The sequence below is a fragment of the Thermobia domestica genome, chromosome 1, assembly GCF_964235325.1.
Source record: "Thermobia domestica chromosome 1, izTheDome1.hap1.1, whole genome shotgun sequence".
In the NCBI taxonomy this organism is placed as follows: Eukaryota; Metazoa; Arthropoda; class Insecta; order Zygentoma; family Lepismatidae; genus Thermobia; species Thermobia domestica.
This window is the reverse complement of record NC_137454.1, coordinates 124084757-124099063: the sequence shown is the minus strand read 5'-3', so window position 1 is coordinate 124099063 and position 14307 is coordinate 124084757. Positions and strand designations below refer to the sequence as shown.

The window sequence follows — 14307 nt, the reverse complement described above, 5'->3', positions numbered from 1 at the left end:
TTCAAACATAGATATATATATACTTTTTATTTAACGTTTGTACATGTGCACCCTACAAGAGAAACATAGATTTATTCTTTTTATTCCACAAAATACAAAGAAACTAACAATTTATTTCATTATAACACAAATATGAATGTTTTTAAAAAGGCATTTATAGGTCCTTTTTTTAGGGAGAACGACTTTGTAGGATTCTCGTGTATAAGTATCACAGCAGTCCAATGATAAACTTTGTGAAAATGAATAAAGAAATGTAATTACAAAGTAACGAACACAGATAAAGTAAACACAACAATATGTGTTTAACAATAATACATTGAAGTAGTCAACATATTATGTAGAAACTGGACACTGGAAAGAAGTCTATGCATTATGTACAGCTGGTAAATTCTACTCGTGAAGATTATCCTTTGCATCCCTGATGTCTGGCTTGACGGAACACTTCCTCATACAGCATCTAGATCTAGAAAGTAGACAAACTCAGTACGTCTCGTTCTTTAGCTGGGTTCGGCTGCGCTGGTTGACTTCCAAACATAGTATCTACAAGATTTACGTCACGGTCCGATCGAGTAAAGTACTTAATCGGCATGTATGCAGCAGTATATCCGCAGCTAGAATACCACCTGATGGTTTGAAACAAAGTTGTACACAGGACTGAATTTTGAAAGGATGTCGAGTTGCTGATGCTTTACTTTTCATTATAGTTGTGAATCCATCATTTCTGTTTGGTAACTGATGCCCCATGTTTTATCATAACAGTACTGGGATGTTTCCGAATTGCTTTCAGCACTTCTACATACTTGTCAAAGGTAAACATATTTTCATCCTTGGCCATTTTCAGGCGGCACAAACCAACATTCCCATCACACTAGTTGAAAGAATGATCTCTGACAAGAAATATGTGTTTCACTGTAACAGCGAATTCATGGTAACCCAGGGCAAAATGTTACCATAAGCATATTTAACTCTCTTCTGTTTCTTGGAAATATATTAAAGTCGTACTAGCACATTGTGACATGTTCAACGCTGTTCAAACAACTACCTCACCAACATAACTGCAGCAGATATTCGCTTTCGTCTCATGACGATCTCAATTCCTTCACTGTAGCAACATAAAACAACATAAAACTTACGATATCGGAATGAAATTTGCAGGTATATAGAATTGATACCAAAGAATTTAAAAATGCAATCTCCCTTTTAAAAAAGTCTATTCCGGTATGGGCCCCTATTACATATTACTCCCCAATTACTGTTGGTATAGCTTTGATGTTTGATCCAAGGCACACATATTTCAACGACACATTTTACTATAATCCATATTAACTCACTCAAAATGTCTTCTTTGCTATATAATTTATATAAGTTGGTTTATCCAGTAATGATTCGAAAAAATAAATTTCATGTATATTTTAATTTTAGTATCTGAGGGTACAGACCAATGTCCAAAATGCCAATTGTCCAAATATTAAGTAATGCGCTGAGGTGTAACTATACAATAGCGCGCATTACAAAGAAAAAATAATTGCCACGACGGGATTCGAAGCCATGTCTCTGCCATACGCGTTTTATGCTTTACCACTCTGCTAGCAATTCCTCATACAAAGATAAGAAAATAAACTATTAGTTATGGAAGAGAAACATACAACTATCTTTTTCTACACGTGTTGATACAATTTAAAGAATGCGAAAATAATATCCACCGTCTTTTCGTCTTTGGAAATTAAGGTGAGGAAGTATAGTAGTAATGTAGATCGTGACCATCATTAAAAGCTATGAGATAGCCTCAACTTGAAGAACGTTTCGTGTTATTTTCCACATTGACGAAGGTCTATATAACTTGTTTTTGAATTAAAGAAGGAAACCTCGAGTAAGTCATTGTGACACTCACATAAGGAACGTCTCCTTATACGAGCATTAATATCTTGTGTATGGTCTTACATTCAACGATTTTAACTAGCTGTTAGTTTAGGTGGAAGATGAAGTGACGCGGTTGCTAAGCGGTTAGCGCATTGAAGTTCTATTCGGCGAACCCGGGTTCAAATCCCGGCCAGGTTCAAACTTTTTCGAATGTTTCAATATCAATTTCAATGCATATTCAGTGTGACAAGCAAGATCTCCTCTCCAGAAAGAAAAATATGTTGGAATGAGGAGAATTGGAGAAGGTCTGTCAATAGAGGCAATCATTTACATAGTTATTTCCAGCAGTTGTTCTAGATTTGATATTTCCATCTATTTTCAAGCACTTTCTGAATCATGCGAGGTCAGTATTTTTATTTCTCTGAACATACAGTATATAACGAAGTACATTACATACACAACAATATTGAGAATAATATGTGGTGTTCATTGGATAACACGCTCTGAACCATAGAGATTCATCTTAGAATAGAGAGCTGTTTCGTTTGTCACCTGCTTTACAATTTTACGGCATAAACACGTTGCTCAGTGCTACCAACTGCTGTCAGTGCCGAGGAAAGTTAGGTGTAAGTTGGGTTACATCTGTCCAGGCGTACTCACAACTGCAAATTATCTGAATCCCAAGTAATGGAATTAGAGCACTTAGAGGGGAGATACTTCTGCTGGTGGCTGTGCAATGGAAAATATTTCATAAGGGGTAGCTTATTCTTAGGGGTGAGTGTTCTTCGGACAATTTTCTCAAAAGCAACTCAGGCAATTATATTAATACTTCGTAAATAAATATTTCATTAATAATCTCATAAAGTGTCATTACTTATACTCGTGGGATAGTTCACTCTTGAGGGTGAATTTTTCGGACGATTTTCTCAAAAACGTCCCTGTCAATTATGTTCATATTTCCTAAATGAATGTATCATTAATAATTTCACAATGTCGTTTATTATTTTTTTTTAAATGAAGTATCCAACAAGGGGTGGTTTACTCTTCGGGGTGAGTTCCTTTTCGGACTTGTTTTCCAGAACGACTCAGACGATTTTCTTCGTATTTGGATCAGATAATACAAAAAGGACTTCAGTCCAAAAAAACTTAGTTTTGAGAAAGGTACAAAAAACATTGCAGTTTTGAAACTATAAAATCAAGATGAACCATTTTTTCATGTATATGAAAATTACATTAATCGAATGTTGTATAGGAAAGCTATCTTTTGCTCATTGCCTTGGTAACAAAATTGTTTTTTGCTGTGAACTGAAGCCCTTCCTACACGTAAATTACAGGCGAAGCCCTGTATGCACGTAAGTTTATTCTTATATTATTTTGTTGCTCTTTTTTGACACAAAACTGTGTTAGGACGGTTTTTGCTCAGTTGAAAATCTATAGTAGGTATAAAAAACGTAACTCTAAATGGGAACAAACATATGTTAACTGACTACTGGTTTCCTCGGGGTTCTCCCATTTCCTCCCACTTTCTTCATTCCACCATTTCATTCATTACTCATCATCACCGTCTCCGTTAGCCCAACCGGCATAACCGTGGGATGTAAAACTCAAATTCATTTCATTTTTTAAATTTATTAAACATTATATATTGAACATTATGTTAAGGTTTGTTCTTCTCAAATAAATAATAAAAAATCAGTATCAATCGTCTTGGGGTCTGGGTCAATCTGCTCAACTGTAGGCCAATTCATGATCAACTCATAGAAGTGTTTGTGCTCATCGGGAACATAGGGCAGAAGTTTTCTGACGTCATTTATTTTGGCACTCTTGAAGGGAACTTTACTGGCAATATAAATTGTAGGTGCTGACAATGTTGGTTTTTGTTGTTCATCTGTGCACATTTGGAATAAGAGTGCCACTACACTGTCAATGGTTTGACTTGCAAAGATTATACCAAAGTTCTCTCTATAACAAGACAACTCCAGTTAATTTTAGGTTAGATAAGTTAGTTGAGATACAGTTAGGTCAGGAATCTGAGAACATTATAATATATTAGGCAGGGCGCAAAATTTCAAAATCAGAAGCACTCGCCAATCCAAAAATGATGGTCGCCAGTATCTCTCCTGTACAGATTATGAGAGGTCCCCTACCTCTCACGGCCATTGGTTTGACAAAGAAATACTTCACGTTCCGGGTTTTCTCTCACTCAGTGACAATTATTTTCGTGCGAAACAAAGTGTGCAGGCCTGTGAGTTTAGGCAGAAACCATTATTACTAAACACTGGTAGCCAGCTCTAAATTGTGTAGTCACCATTGGCGATCTGGCAACCGGAAATTTTGCGCCCTGATGTTACGGCTACCATACGTCGTAGTTTTCCCAGTCATGTCCTCTTTTCGAAGCCTATAATTTGAGTCTGGGCGGGTACAATTTTGCATTTTTTTCGGCCCACCCTAACACCTAACCGTTATAGCGCAACTGGTTTATCATTATTTCTAAGACGGATTCTTTCGAAAAGGAAATGTGAAGTAATTATGACATTAAGCTTTATATTAAATCATGTTGTAACACGCAGACAACAGAAAATTGAAAATTTATCAAAACATGTGGTAAAAAGTTGTAGATATTGATGTAGGTTATATAATTCATTGGATGAATTGTGAAGAATGGACTCTTGTATGAATTTTAATTATGACACAATTGAATATGACACCAGTAATATTATTACCTCGGCATTTCGGATTTACAATGTTCAAGTTGTATTCCAGAATCAAGTGACAAGTCCTTCCTATGTATGGGACCAGAATTTAATTCCAGACTAGGTTCGTCTGTGCTGCTGTCCAGGGTCACTCCACCGAGGTTTATAGTGGTGCTCCCGGGGTCCCAGCAGTGGGGCCATTGGGAGATTTCTCTCCTTGAATGTCCTTGCTGGAAGCGTGATGTTGGAACGATGCAAATCTCTCTCGAATCATGATTGGCAGGTTCTGGAAAGAAACAGAAAAATCTCTTTTATTTTTAATGGCAGTAAAATTCAATTGAGCTATACCAGGAAATTAAGAATAATTCTCTAGTTTCCAGTGTGTCCCGATATAATATCGCCCAGCATACCGTAGTTCATCAAATTTGCACAAAATGCAGATTTTGTAATTTAGCTTTAAAAAGTTGGGTTTCTGAAAATTTTACCTCCTGTTATTTGAGCGCATTATTATGCAATCAGATAAAACAAATTATACAAAATCATGGAAATTGATACATTGTATAGGTATATTCAGTATTACGCTTGTTTATATTGTATGTTGGCCTGCTTTGGAATTATTTCTAGTATTTATAAAGGTATCCAAATATACGTACAATTTCACCGGCTTTCACAGCCCACGGCAAAAGAAAACAACATATATTATGTACGATCTTCTACTTTTTAGTTTAACGTTCCACTTTTATGCACCGAAACCAAGAGATACAGTGAAATTGTGGAATCAAGAAACTGGGAGAATCGCGAGAAAAACCACATACATGGTATTTGCCCGCCACAAAACGACTTTACGCGAGCTCGGCTCGACCAGAGACCCCATGTACCAATTCTATTTTCATTTCGAAGACTATATACTACATACTATTCTTAAGTCTAATTTCAAAACCAAAAGTGAATTACGCTATTGCCCATTGTTTTAATATTTAAAAAAAAAATCAGGCTAAATTTTTATTTATTAAAAATTATGAAAATGTGGAAATAATAATAGCGAAATTTTAGTTTCAAACCAAGGGAGCCGATCCTGGGGGACCAGGGAGGCCCGAGCCCACGAAGCTCATGTGGGCCCCCGCATTGTATTTATGAATATACAATATTTGACATAATTTGAATTCAATTTATCTTATATCCTTACAGTCAAATTACTAAAAAGTAAGGAACAAATTAGTAACAAGCTGAAAATTGATACAGAAGTTGGGAATGATATTCTAAACAATATGCAAAAAGTCCCCTCAAATTCCACTTGACCTTCGCCGCCATATTGGAAAATGGCCGCTGGAAGTGTCAAATGAACAATGGTTGAATATAAAGAGATAAACTTAGTGTCGTTTTATAGAACATATATAACACAATATTTTTTAAACAGAAACAATTTTTCATAAAATGCATATTTTTAGAAATATTTAGCTCAAAATTCTAAAATTCCGAAAACTACCGTCAAACCGATTTAAAATTTTATTGAATTTAGGAAGTAATTATCAACAAGTTAAAATTTGACGTAGACGTTAGTAAATATTATTTAAATGACTTACTAAAATCCCAATTCTTCGCTCGCCATATTGAAAAATGTCCAAATGTCCGAAGTGATTAAGTGAAATACTTAATCTGAACAGGGCTAAATATTTGAGAAACTATCAATGCAGTCGATCCAAAATCAATTGGGATCAATGGTAGTGCGAGGGGGGACACATTAGGACGTGTTTAAGTTTGTCGTTCGCCATCTTGGAATCAACTTCTTTACTTTAAATGACAACATGGTCGTGTGACATATTAAACAACAACCTCGTTCGAAGAGAAACCCAATGGTAAGGTTATTTTTCTAAAACCTGCAACAGTTATGAAGTTGTGAATAGATTTACGATATGTTATATGTAAAATGCTGTGAAATGTGTTGTGCGAAGTTCCAAATTGAAGGGTAAAGATAAGGTAAAAAACAAGCTTTGTAACATCTCACATATTACGTATTCTTTAATAACCAGGAAAAGAGAGAGCTAACACACGAGACAATTACAATCACATGACATGTTCAGCATACCCACCGTTCTGTTCTATGCATATCCTTAACCGTGAGACCAAGTGCTTGTGCACTCTGCGAAACATAATTGGTGATATTTGTTGACAGGCCGTAATGATTCTCATTTTAAGGTAGCCAATGCCAATAATTTTACACTGGTAGACAATAGCTTTAAGGTGCCTCAAAAGATAGAAATCCAACGGAGTTAGGACGGGGGACCTTGCTGGCCACTCAACTGGACCATGTCGACCTATCCAGAACCGGAGAAGTGTTCATTAAGCCATCGATTACATTACGACCATAATGCGGCGGTGCCCCATCTTGTTACCAATATTGATGAAATCACCCTTCTTCATTCAACAAAAGTTGCATAACATTGTTTGGCATAACATAGACAGCTTTTTACTAATTTGTTCCTTTCTTCATTAAAATTTGAGCTTCATTTACTGCACTATATATGCATTCTGCAACTAAACACACATCTGGATGCCCCCCCCCCAAAGTTTCAGAGAAATTGGCGCCCTTCTCCAAACTTATTTATGCTCTTTCAGAACCTTTCTTAAAAGTATTCACTATACTCTTCAGCAGTTTTGTTTTGAATGTTACTAAGAACTTAGAGACAATAAAGACATAACAAAAGTTGAAAGTAAACTGCGTACTATGATATTTACAAAACGATAATAAATCAACTAATAACTTCTTCTAAATCTTCTCTTCTATGCCGGAAAGCTGTACTTGCAATTTGTGAAACCATAATTACTGGTCACTCAACTTTCTGGATTGTCTGCATACGAATCTCTGTCTCTTCAGAGGATCAATTAGACATTAAACAAGATGTTACAGTATTACTTGGCGTAATATCCAAAAGTATCATACTGCTTAACAGTATTTAATTACTTACTACTACTACTACTACTACTACTACTACTACTACCACTACTACTGCTACGCTGAGAAATAAAATGTAGGTGGCGTACTTAAAAAGATAGGTTACATGCGTAATTCCTGTAGTTTTTTTGACAACGTGCAGCAGATGTATAACTGAAAACGCATGTTTTATATTACTTTCTGTATAAGTGTTCCATCTATACGTACTTTCCGTATGAAACAATGTAGGCGGTCATGATCTCACATCCAAACGGACGTATATAACATATAGCTGACGAAGGTAACATAAGTACAGATGTTGTACAGAAAACTGTTAGATGTCAGACATCCTGCAACGGCATGATGTAACATCTAAGGGCAGTGCCTATGTAGCATACGAATAACGTATGCTCCGTACTGATTTCTATAGTGAGCAAGAGGATACCGTATATTTGTAGAATATACCGCTGTCCGGAGAATAGATTTTTCTCTTGTGTACTAATACTACCATTATTATTAATAAACTTTGCTAAAGACAGTAAACAGAACCGAGCGAAGTTTAAATTTCGTCCGATTGATTTTAACCGCATGTAACGGTGCGATGTGGAATTTCTACCATTCTACAATTATACACCTTTGTTTCAATAGTAATAAATGGGATATATATATATATATATATATATATATATATATATATATATATATATATATATATATATATATATATATATATATATACAACCACCATTAAAGCCATCATTACCAGGGGAGATATTAACGGATAGGCTGACAAAAACAAAATTCAAAATTTGCTTTATTTGAAGTGTTATTGTGCGGAGTAACGGACAGACGGACGTGCTAACATTACAATCCTATAAGACCCATTTGCGTGCTCCTAATAATAGTAAGAGTTGCGTTGGTTCATTGGTAGAGCGCTCACTTATGGCGAGTGGAGTTCATGATTCGATCCCATCTTGCGTCAAGACGGCTTTGTGTGTGGCCAATTCTCGTATGCTTGAGTTTTATTGTGCTTCTTCCGTTTCCCATCCCCCTTTCTTCATTCCACAATTATCATATGTTTCATTGTCACTGTCTTTCTTTGGATCGGACGTTAAACTCAAAATGATAGTAACTTATAATAATAATAATAATAATAATAATAATAATAATAATAATAATAATAATAATAATAATAATAATAATAATAATAATAATAAGAAGAAGAAGAAGAAGAAGAAGAAGAAGAAGAGGGGGAAGAAAAGCGGCGACAAGCGAAATGAAGATCGGAAATTCACGAGCATGATTTAAACTAAAAATACAAATCACTCAGCAAAGCAACGTTTATGCATAAATAATAAATGTATAGGAATTTCGCAAACTGACTGAATAAATTGGTTTCATCAGACACTGTCATATCATTGTGACAGTGTCTGATGGAGCCAGTATGTTCAGTTAGTTGGTAAAACTGTTCTACATTTACTATTTTTTTTAAAAAAATAAACGTTGTTTGCTCAGCCATTTGTATTTTTGGATCAAGAGATCCAATTTCAATCAAAAATTTTCTTGTACACCTTGTATCTGTAGAACTACATGTAGTATAGCTAAAGCCAAACCATCACTTAACTCAGTATGATACGCTTGTTCTGTATAAAATACGAAAACTCGATTTGGGGGCGTTCAAAACTTTTGTAGCTCTTGATTCAAAAACTAATTATTGGCCAGTTTTGATCTTTTTTTTTTTTTTTTTTTTTGAATCATTCCTAAAATTCTTGTTAGTTTAAAGCTAGTATGAAGCAGTTCAAGCTTGATTTTATTAACGATAACTTCAAATCAAACAAAAAATATCACTTTCATATGGCGCTGCCATCTATACAGAGAAAAAATCACCCCATCAAACGCCATAAGAAGTTGAAAGCGGGGAAATGCACTACATAATCATGATACTTGTCGATATGAACGTGTGAGAAAATACACATAATTATAAATTGATGAGAACTTTTTTTTCTTAGTGCACTAATCAGCTGAGTCATATATCAAAACCTCGTTACAAATTATTATTATTGCTTATTAGTACATTATATATACTGATCGTCTGCTGGATGCCGTAACATCTAATAATGTGACGTGAGCACCGTGTTTTAAAGTGTAATAACTTTTTTTTATTCTTAAAAAGTCATCTAAAAATCTTTCTGCTTTTTTCTTTTCTGTTTAATCTTAACAAATGGGTGAGAAATGCTCCATCTTTAATTAATGTGAGAAACAAAGCATACTGTGTATCGTAACAGGCACAGTATATAATACTATTTTTTTCTCCTCCTTAAGGTGTTTCAACATCCATTTTCGTTGATCCATATCTCTCCATATCACTATTCTCTGTCGACCAAATTTCGGAACAATATATTGGATACACATATCATTGAGAAATTACCGAAAAAAATTGATGAAATAAATTCAGGTGGAAATTTGTATTTCTTGCCCCGATGTTTTATATCCTCATTCCTCTATATATTATCTTCTATTTATTTTAAGTATTTTCTTGCATCATTTTTCCAGCATCTGGTGTCCTATTACTGAGGTTGCGATATTTGCATATATTTCCTCCTAAACATTAATTTCCATGGCTATTTATTATAGTGAAACGATCTTAGGGTACGGTTATAGCGAAAATTTCCTGTTTTATCTTTTACTTTCCTTCTTCCAAAGGGACGGAAAAGCAAAATAGACACATCGTTTCAAATAGAATTTACAAGTTGTCACAAACAAATCAATAACGACAAGAATTTACAAGTTCTCACAAACAACATGAATAACAAAATTTATATCCGATCACTTGTGACACAGTTGCAACAAAGTTGAGTATTACTTGGATATATTACTGATGAGTAATCTAACTTATCACCTTTGGATAAACCTATAAACATTAAAATATTCTTCTCTTTTGTGTTTATTATAACCACGATAACCAATAATGAATATTATTTCCTTTTCTTTAAAAAAGTGTTATCTACAGCAGACAGACAGACAGACAGAGAGAGAGAGAGAGAGAGAGAGAGAGAGAGAGAGAGAAGAGACTAACATGTCTCACTGGAGGAAGTCAGTCGACTTGTGTAACCTCTACATATATCCGTTTGGAGGGATGACCAGACGAAAGAATAAAACAAATGTTTAAGCTGAACAAAAATAAATAAATAAATAAAGCAAAGAAGGGACTGAATGTGGTTGAGATAGGGATGTCTGTATCCAATACACTCTTTAATGTATTTTCCTATTTTACAAATAAAGTCTAATGTTATCCAACGCAATTAGCGAAGATAATTGTCGTGAAGTAAGAAAATTAGTGAATCGAGGCAAAAATTTTCCGAAAATTTAACATGGAGGTATTTCCCACGCTACAATTCCAAGTTAATCTACGACGTTTCTACGTAGTGAAATTTTTGGTTTCCCATTGCGGCTGAAGGAGGACCTTGAGGATATAAAGTTATATAGCATTTTCGCTTTATTTTGACGTAAATTGTCCATGGGCGCCATTTTTAGAATGCCCGATATGATCTACTCGAATTTTAACGCCTTTACAAAAACGCATCTTTGCCAAGAAGAAGCAGTCATTTATCAAGGACTTTTTCAAAGACTAAAATCTCTAAGTTTCAACTCTTGTATCTTACGCCTACCATTTCACGTAATCATTTGTCAATGGTCAGTAAGATAAGCTTTAAATCATTTTCGTAAGAACTATGACTGCGTTTTGCTTTATTGTTTTGTTTAAAATTGTATGTATTCATACTGTACAGTGTACATCATTTTATGTTTCCTCAAATTAAATTAACATTATAAAATTTATCTTAAAATGTGGACAATATTTTTTCTTGGACTTCCTTTTTCTGTAATTAACTTATAAAACGTACAATTCAGGGCCGACCCTAGGCAATTTGCCGCCCCATGCAATGGCATCATTTCCCGCCCGCCCCCTTTTTTCAGAAAGAACAAATCTTAAAAGCCACGATTTTAAGTATGCTACTCCATCATGAACAATTTTGGGGAGAGAAAGTGCGCTCACACTCAGAAAGGCCTAAACACTACAAATACAATCTCGTTATGTCTGTTTTCTTTATTATAATTTAAATAATAATCTATTATGTTAGTGAAAGATAAAGCAAACGCACCTGCAGAGGAAAGATGGTAATCCTTTTTATAGAATTCAATTTCAATAGGCTATATGTTTGCAATTCCAGTGCAACTAGATCTTTTATCTTTATTTCTTGATTTTCCTTCTACATCTGTTAAAAAAAATATTTTTTTAAAAAAACTTGTTTTCACAATAAGCAACTTGTTTCTGACAAAACAAGACTAATTTTCATATGAAAACTGTAATAACCAGGGCCTGGATCTTGTTGACCTAAAATTTTCTAAAAAGTGACCTATAAAATGACACTAAAATTCTTATAAAATGACCCTAAAATTCACAAAAATTCAACTTAAAACTTGCGTTTTTTTAAATCTTTATTTCGTTAAATATTAACATTTTTTGAATATCTATTGGATTTTAATTAGCATTTCTCACTCATTTTCAAAGGATTTGTTTCAGTTAGTTGCAGTCCATAGATCAGTCCGTTGTACGGCGTTACATACTGAAAGTACATACTGAAAGTGACAATTCACTCCAACTTCACTTCAACTAGGAAGCACACTTAAAGAATAGCGTAGAAGTTCGCAAGTGTAGACTGTATACACGAAAATAATAGATAAAAACCTTGTTTAAAATCTTTGTACGCCTTCTAATCCAGTTTTAGTTATTCACGTGATCACATCCTTTGTGGTCAACAACCCAAAATCATCTGTTTGGCCACCTACCAACCCCTACACCTCGTCAACCAGCTATAAGCTTAGCGTTGTTCATTAGCTTTTTAGAAATCCAGTTTTCCACCCCAATAGTCAGGAAGCAGGAAAAGAGATAATATAACTTGGTAATTTTCAAATCCGTAAACAGTGTTCATTTTAAGATTTCCTTATGTAGAATAAAAAAACTAAAAAGACCATAAGTGACCTAAAAGTTACCTTAAAATATTAAAAAATGACATGAAACTTTAAAACGGCTAAAAGTGACCAAAAGTTGACCCTAAAAATAGAGATGCAAGGGCTCGGAAAAAAACCGGCTTTTTTGGAAAAAAACTCGGTTTTTTCTGCTTTGCTTTTTTGCTTGGGAAATTTTGGGCTTTTTTCAAAATTCTGCTTTAAATCGATAAAGCAGACTTTGTTTCGCTTCTCTATAACACAGAAAGTCATTTAATTAGTGGTTGATGCCGATAATAATATAAAACCTCGAAAGTAAACCATGAATTTCGAAAAGATATTTTAAACAATTTTACTTCAACATTTTTACATTATGAATTCCAAAGGATTAACCAATGTATATAATAAACACATTTTAACCTCCTATATACAAAAGTAAGCAGAGCTGGCAAGAACCATGGTTGTTTCTGAAAATGCCAAAAACCCGTTTTGGGGGGGCAGTTTAAACCAGGCTTTTTTAGGGTTTAAACCAGGTTTTTTGATTTAGATATTTTGCTTTATGTATTTATATTACATATTCACAGAAATAAGTTTGTTTCGCCTTGGTGTTATTATTCAACAACGGGGTTATGCTGGAAGAGGTCCCATAAGCTTAAAGAAGTCCGGTCAGTAAATTTCTTAAATTGAGAAACTCCCGCCCTAGCCATCGGGAAAATCCCGTCATTCTTTTAAATGTAAAACAATAACGGGAAAATCCTGTAAAATTTAATTTGCATGTAAAATTTAAAGGTCAACGCATTAAAATCAGTACGCTAAAACTGAGTGACACACAATCATAGTCAACGTCTTACGAATAAAATCAGAAAAATAAACACACTGCTGAACAAGACTGCACTTATTTAATATAAAAACACATTTACACGTGACGTTTCGATCTTCTATCCAAGATCCTCATCAGACGTACACTCACGTCTGATGAGGATCTTGGATAGAAGATCGAAACGTCACGTGTAAATGTGTTTTTATATTAAATAAGTGCAGTCTTGTTCAGCAGTGTGTTTATTTTTCTAAAACTAAGGTATTAAATTACAAATTTAGTATGTAGGTATCATTGAAAGTCCAATCCAAGCTAATGTTGGAAGCTAAGTAGGCAATCGATAAATTTTACCAATTTTAATCAATATATTTAAGCAACCTTCGCTTCTTTATAAAACAACAGGCATGCAGAAATATATAATTTGGTTTCGTTTTGTATATTTAGGCTTAACATCCTTACGTAATACCGAGGTTATCAAGGAGAAGACTTTCGCTTAAAGTGACATCCGAAAGAGTACTTGGTTTACACATGAAAGAAGGGTTGTGGTTCGACCGAGAATTGAACATGGGACACCTTGATTAAAAGGTGAAAAGGAAATAAGACTAATGCAGATGGTTTGACATGTGAAACGTCACCATGAAGTTCACACGATTCGCATTTTTGTTCTTTTAATTTTTTTTTAGTTTAAACCAGTTATTTAAAAAAAAACAGCTGGTGTAAACGAGCCAACCCTAAAAGTAAAACTTCTTTCAAAAAATACACAAATAACTAGCAAAATTGTATGTAGTATTTATACTTCAAAATATTCCATACCCTCTTTTTGAAACAAAATAAAATTAAAATAAAACATAAGAGAAATACTTAGATTTGTATGATACAATTAAAGGCTGCACATGGTTCTGTATATTCTTGAAATTCTACAGTCAAGTTTTTTATAACCACCATCAAGGGCGCCCATCAGGGGGGTTAAGGGGGGCGCTTGCCTCCCCTAGAGGAAA

The 14307-nt window shown here is 34.3% G+C and overlaps 1 protein-coding gene across 2 annotated transcripts in view; it reads right to left on the bottom strand.

Annotated features, from left to right (window-relative positions):
* LOC145688825 (uncharacterized) overlaps positions 1–14307 on the bottom strand; it is a 246259-nt gene that overhangs the window by 59810 nt on the left and 172142 nt on the right. For both annotated transcript variants that reach the window (XM_081762997.1, XM_081763005.1), the window contains exon 2: positions 4584–4839. In XM_081762997.1, coding sequence (XP_081619123.1) covers positions 4584–4839 — 256 coding nt within the window. The remainder of the gene's footprint in view (positions 1–4583; positions 4840–14307) is intronic.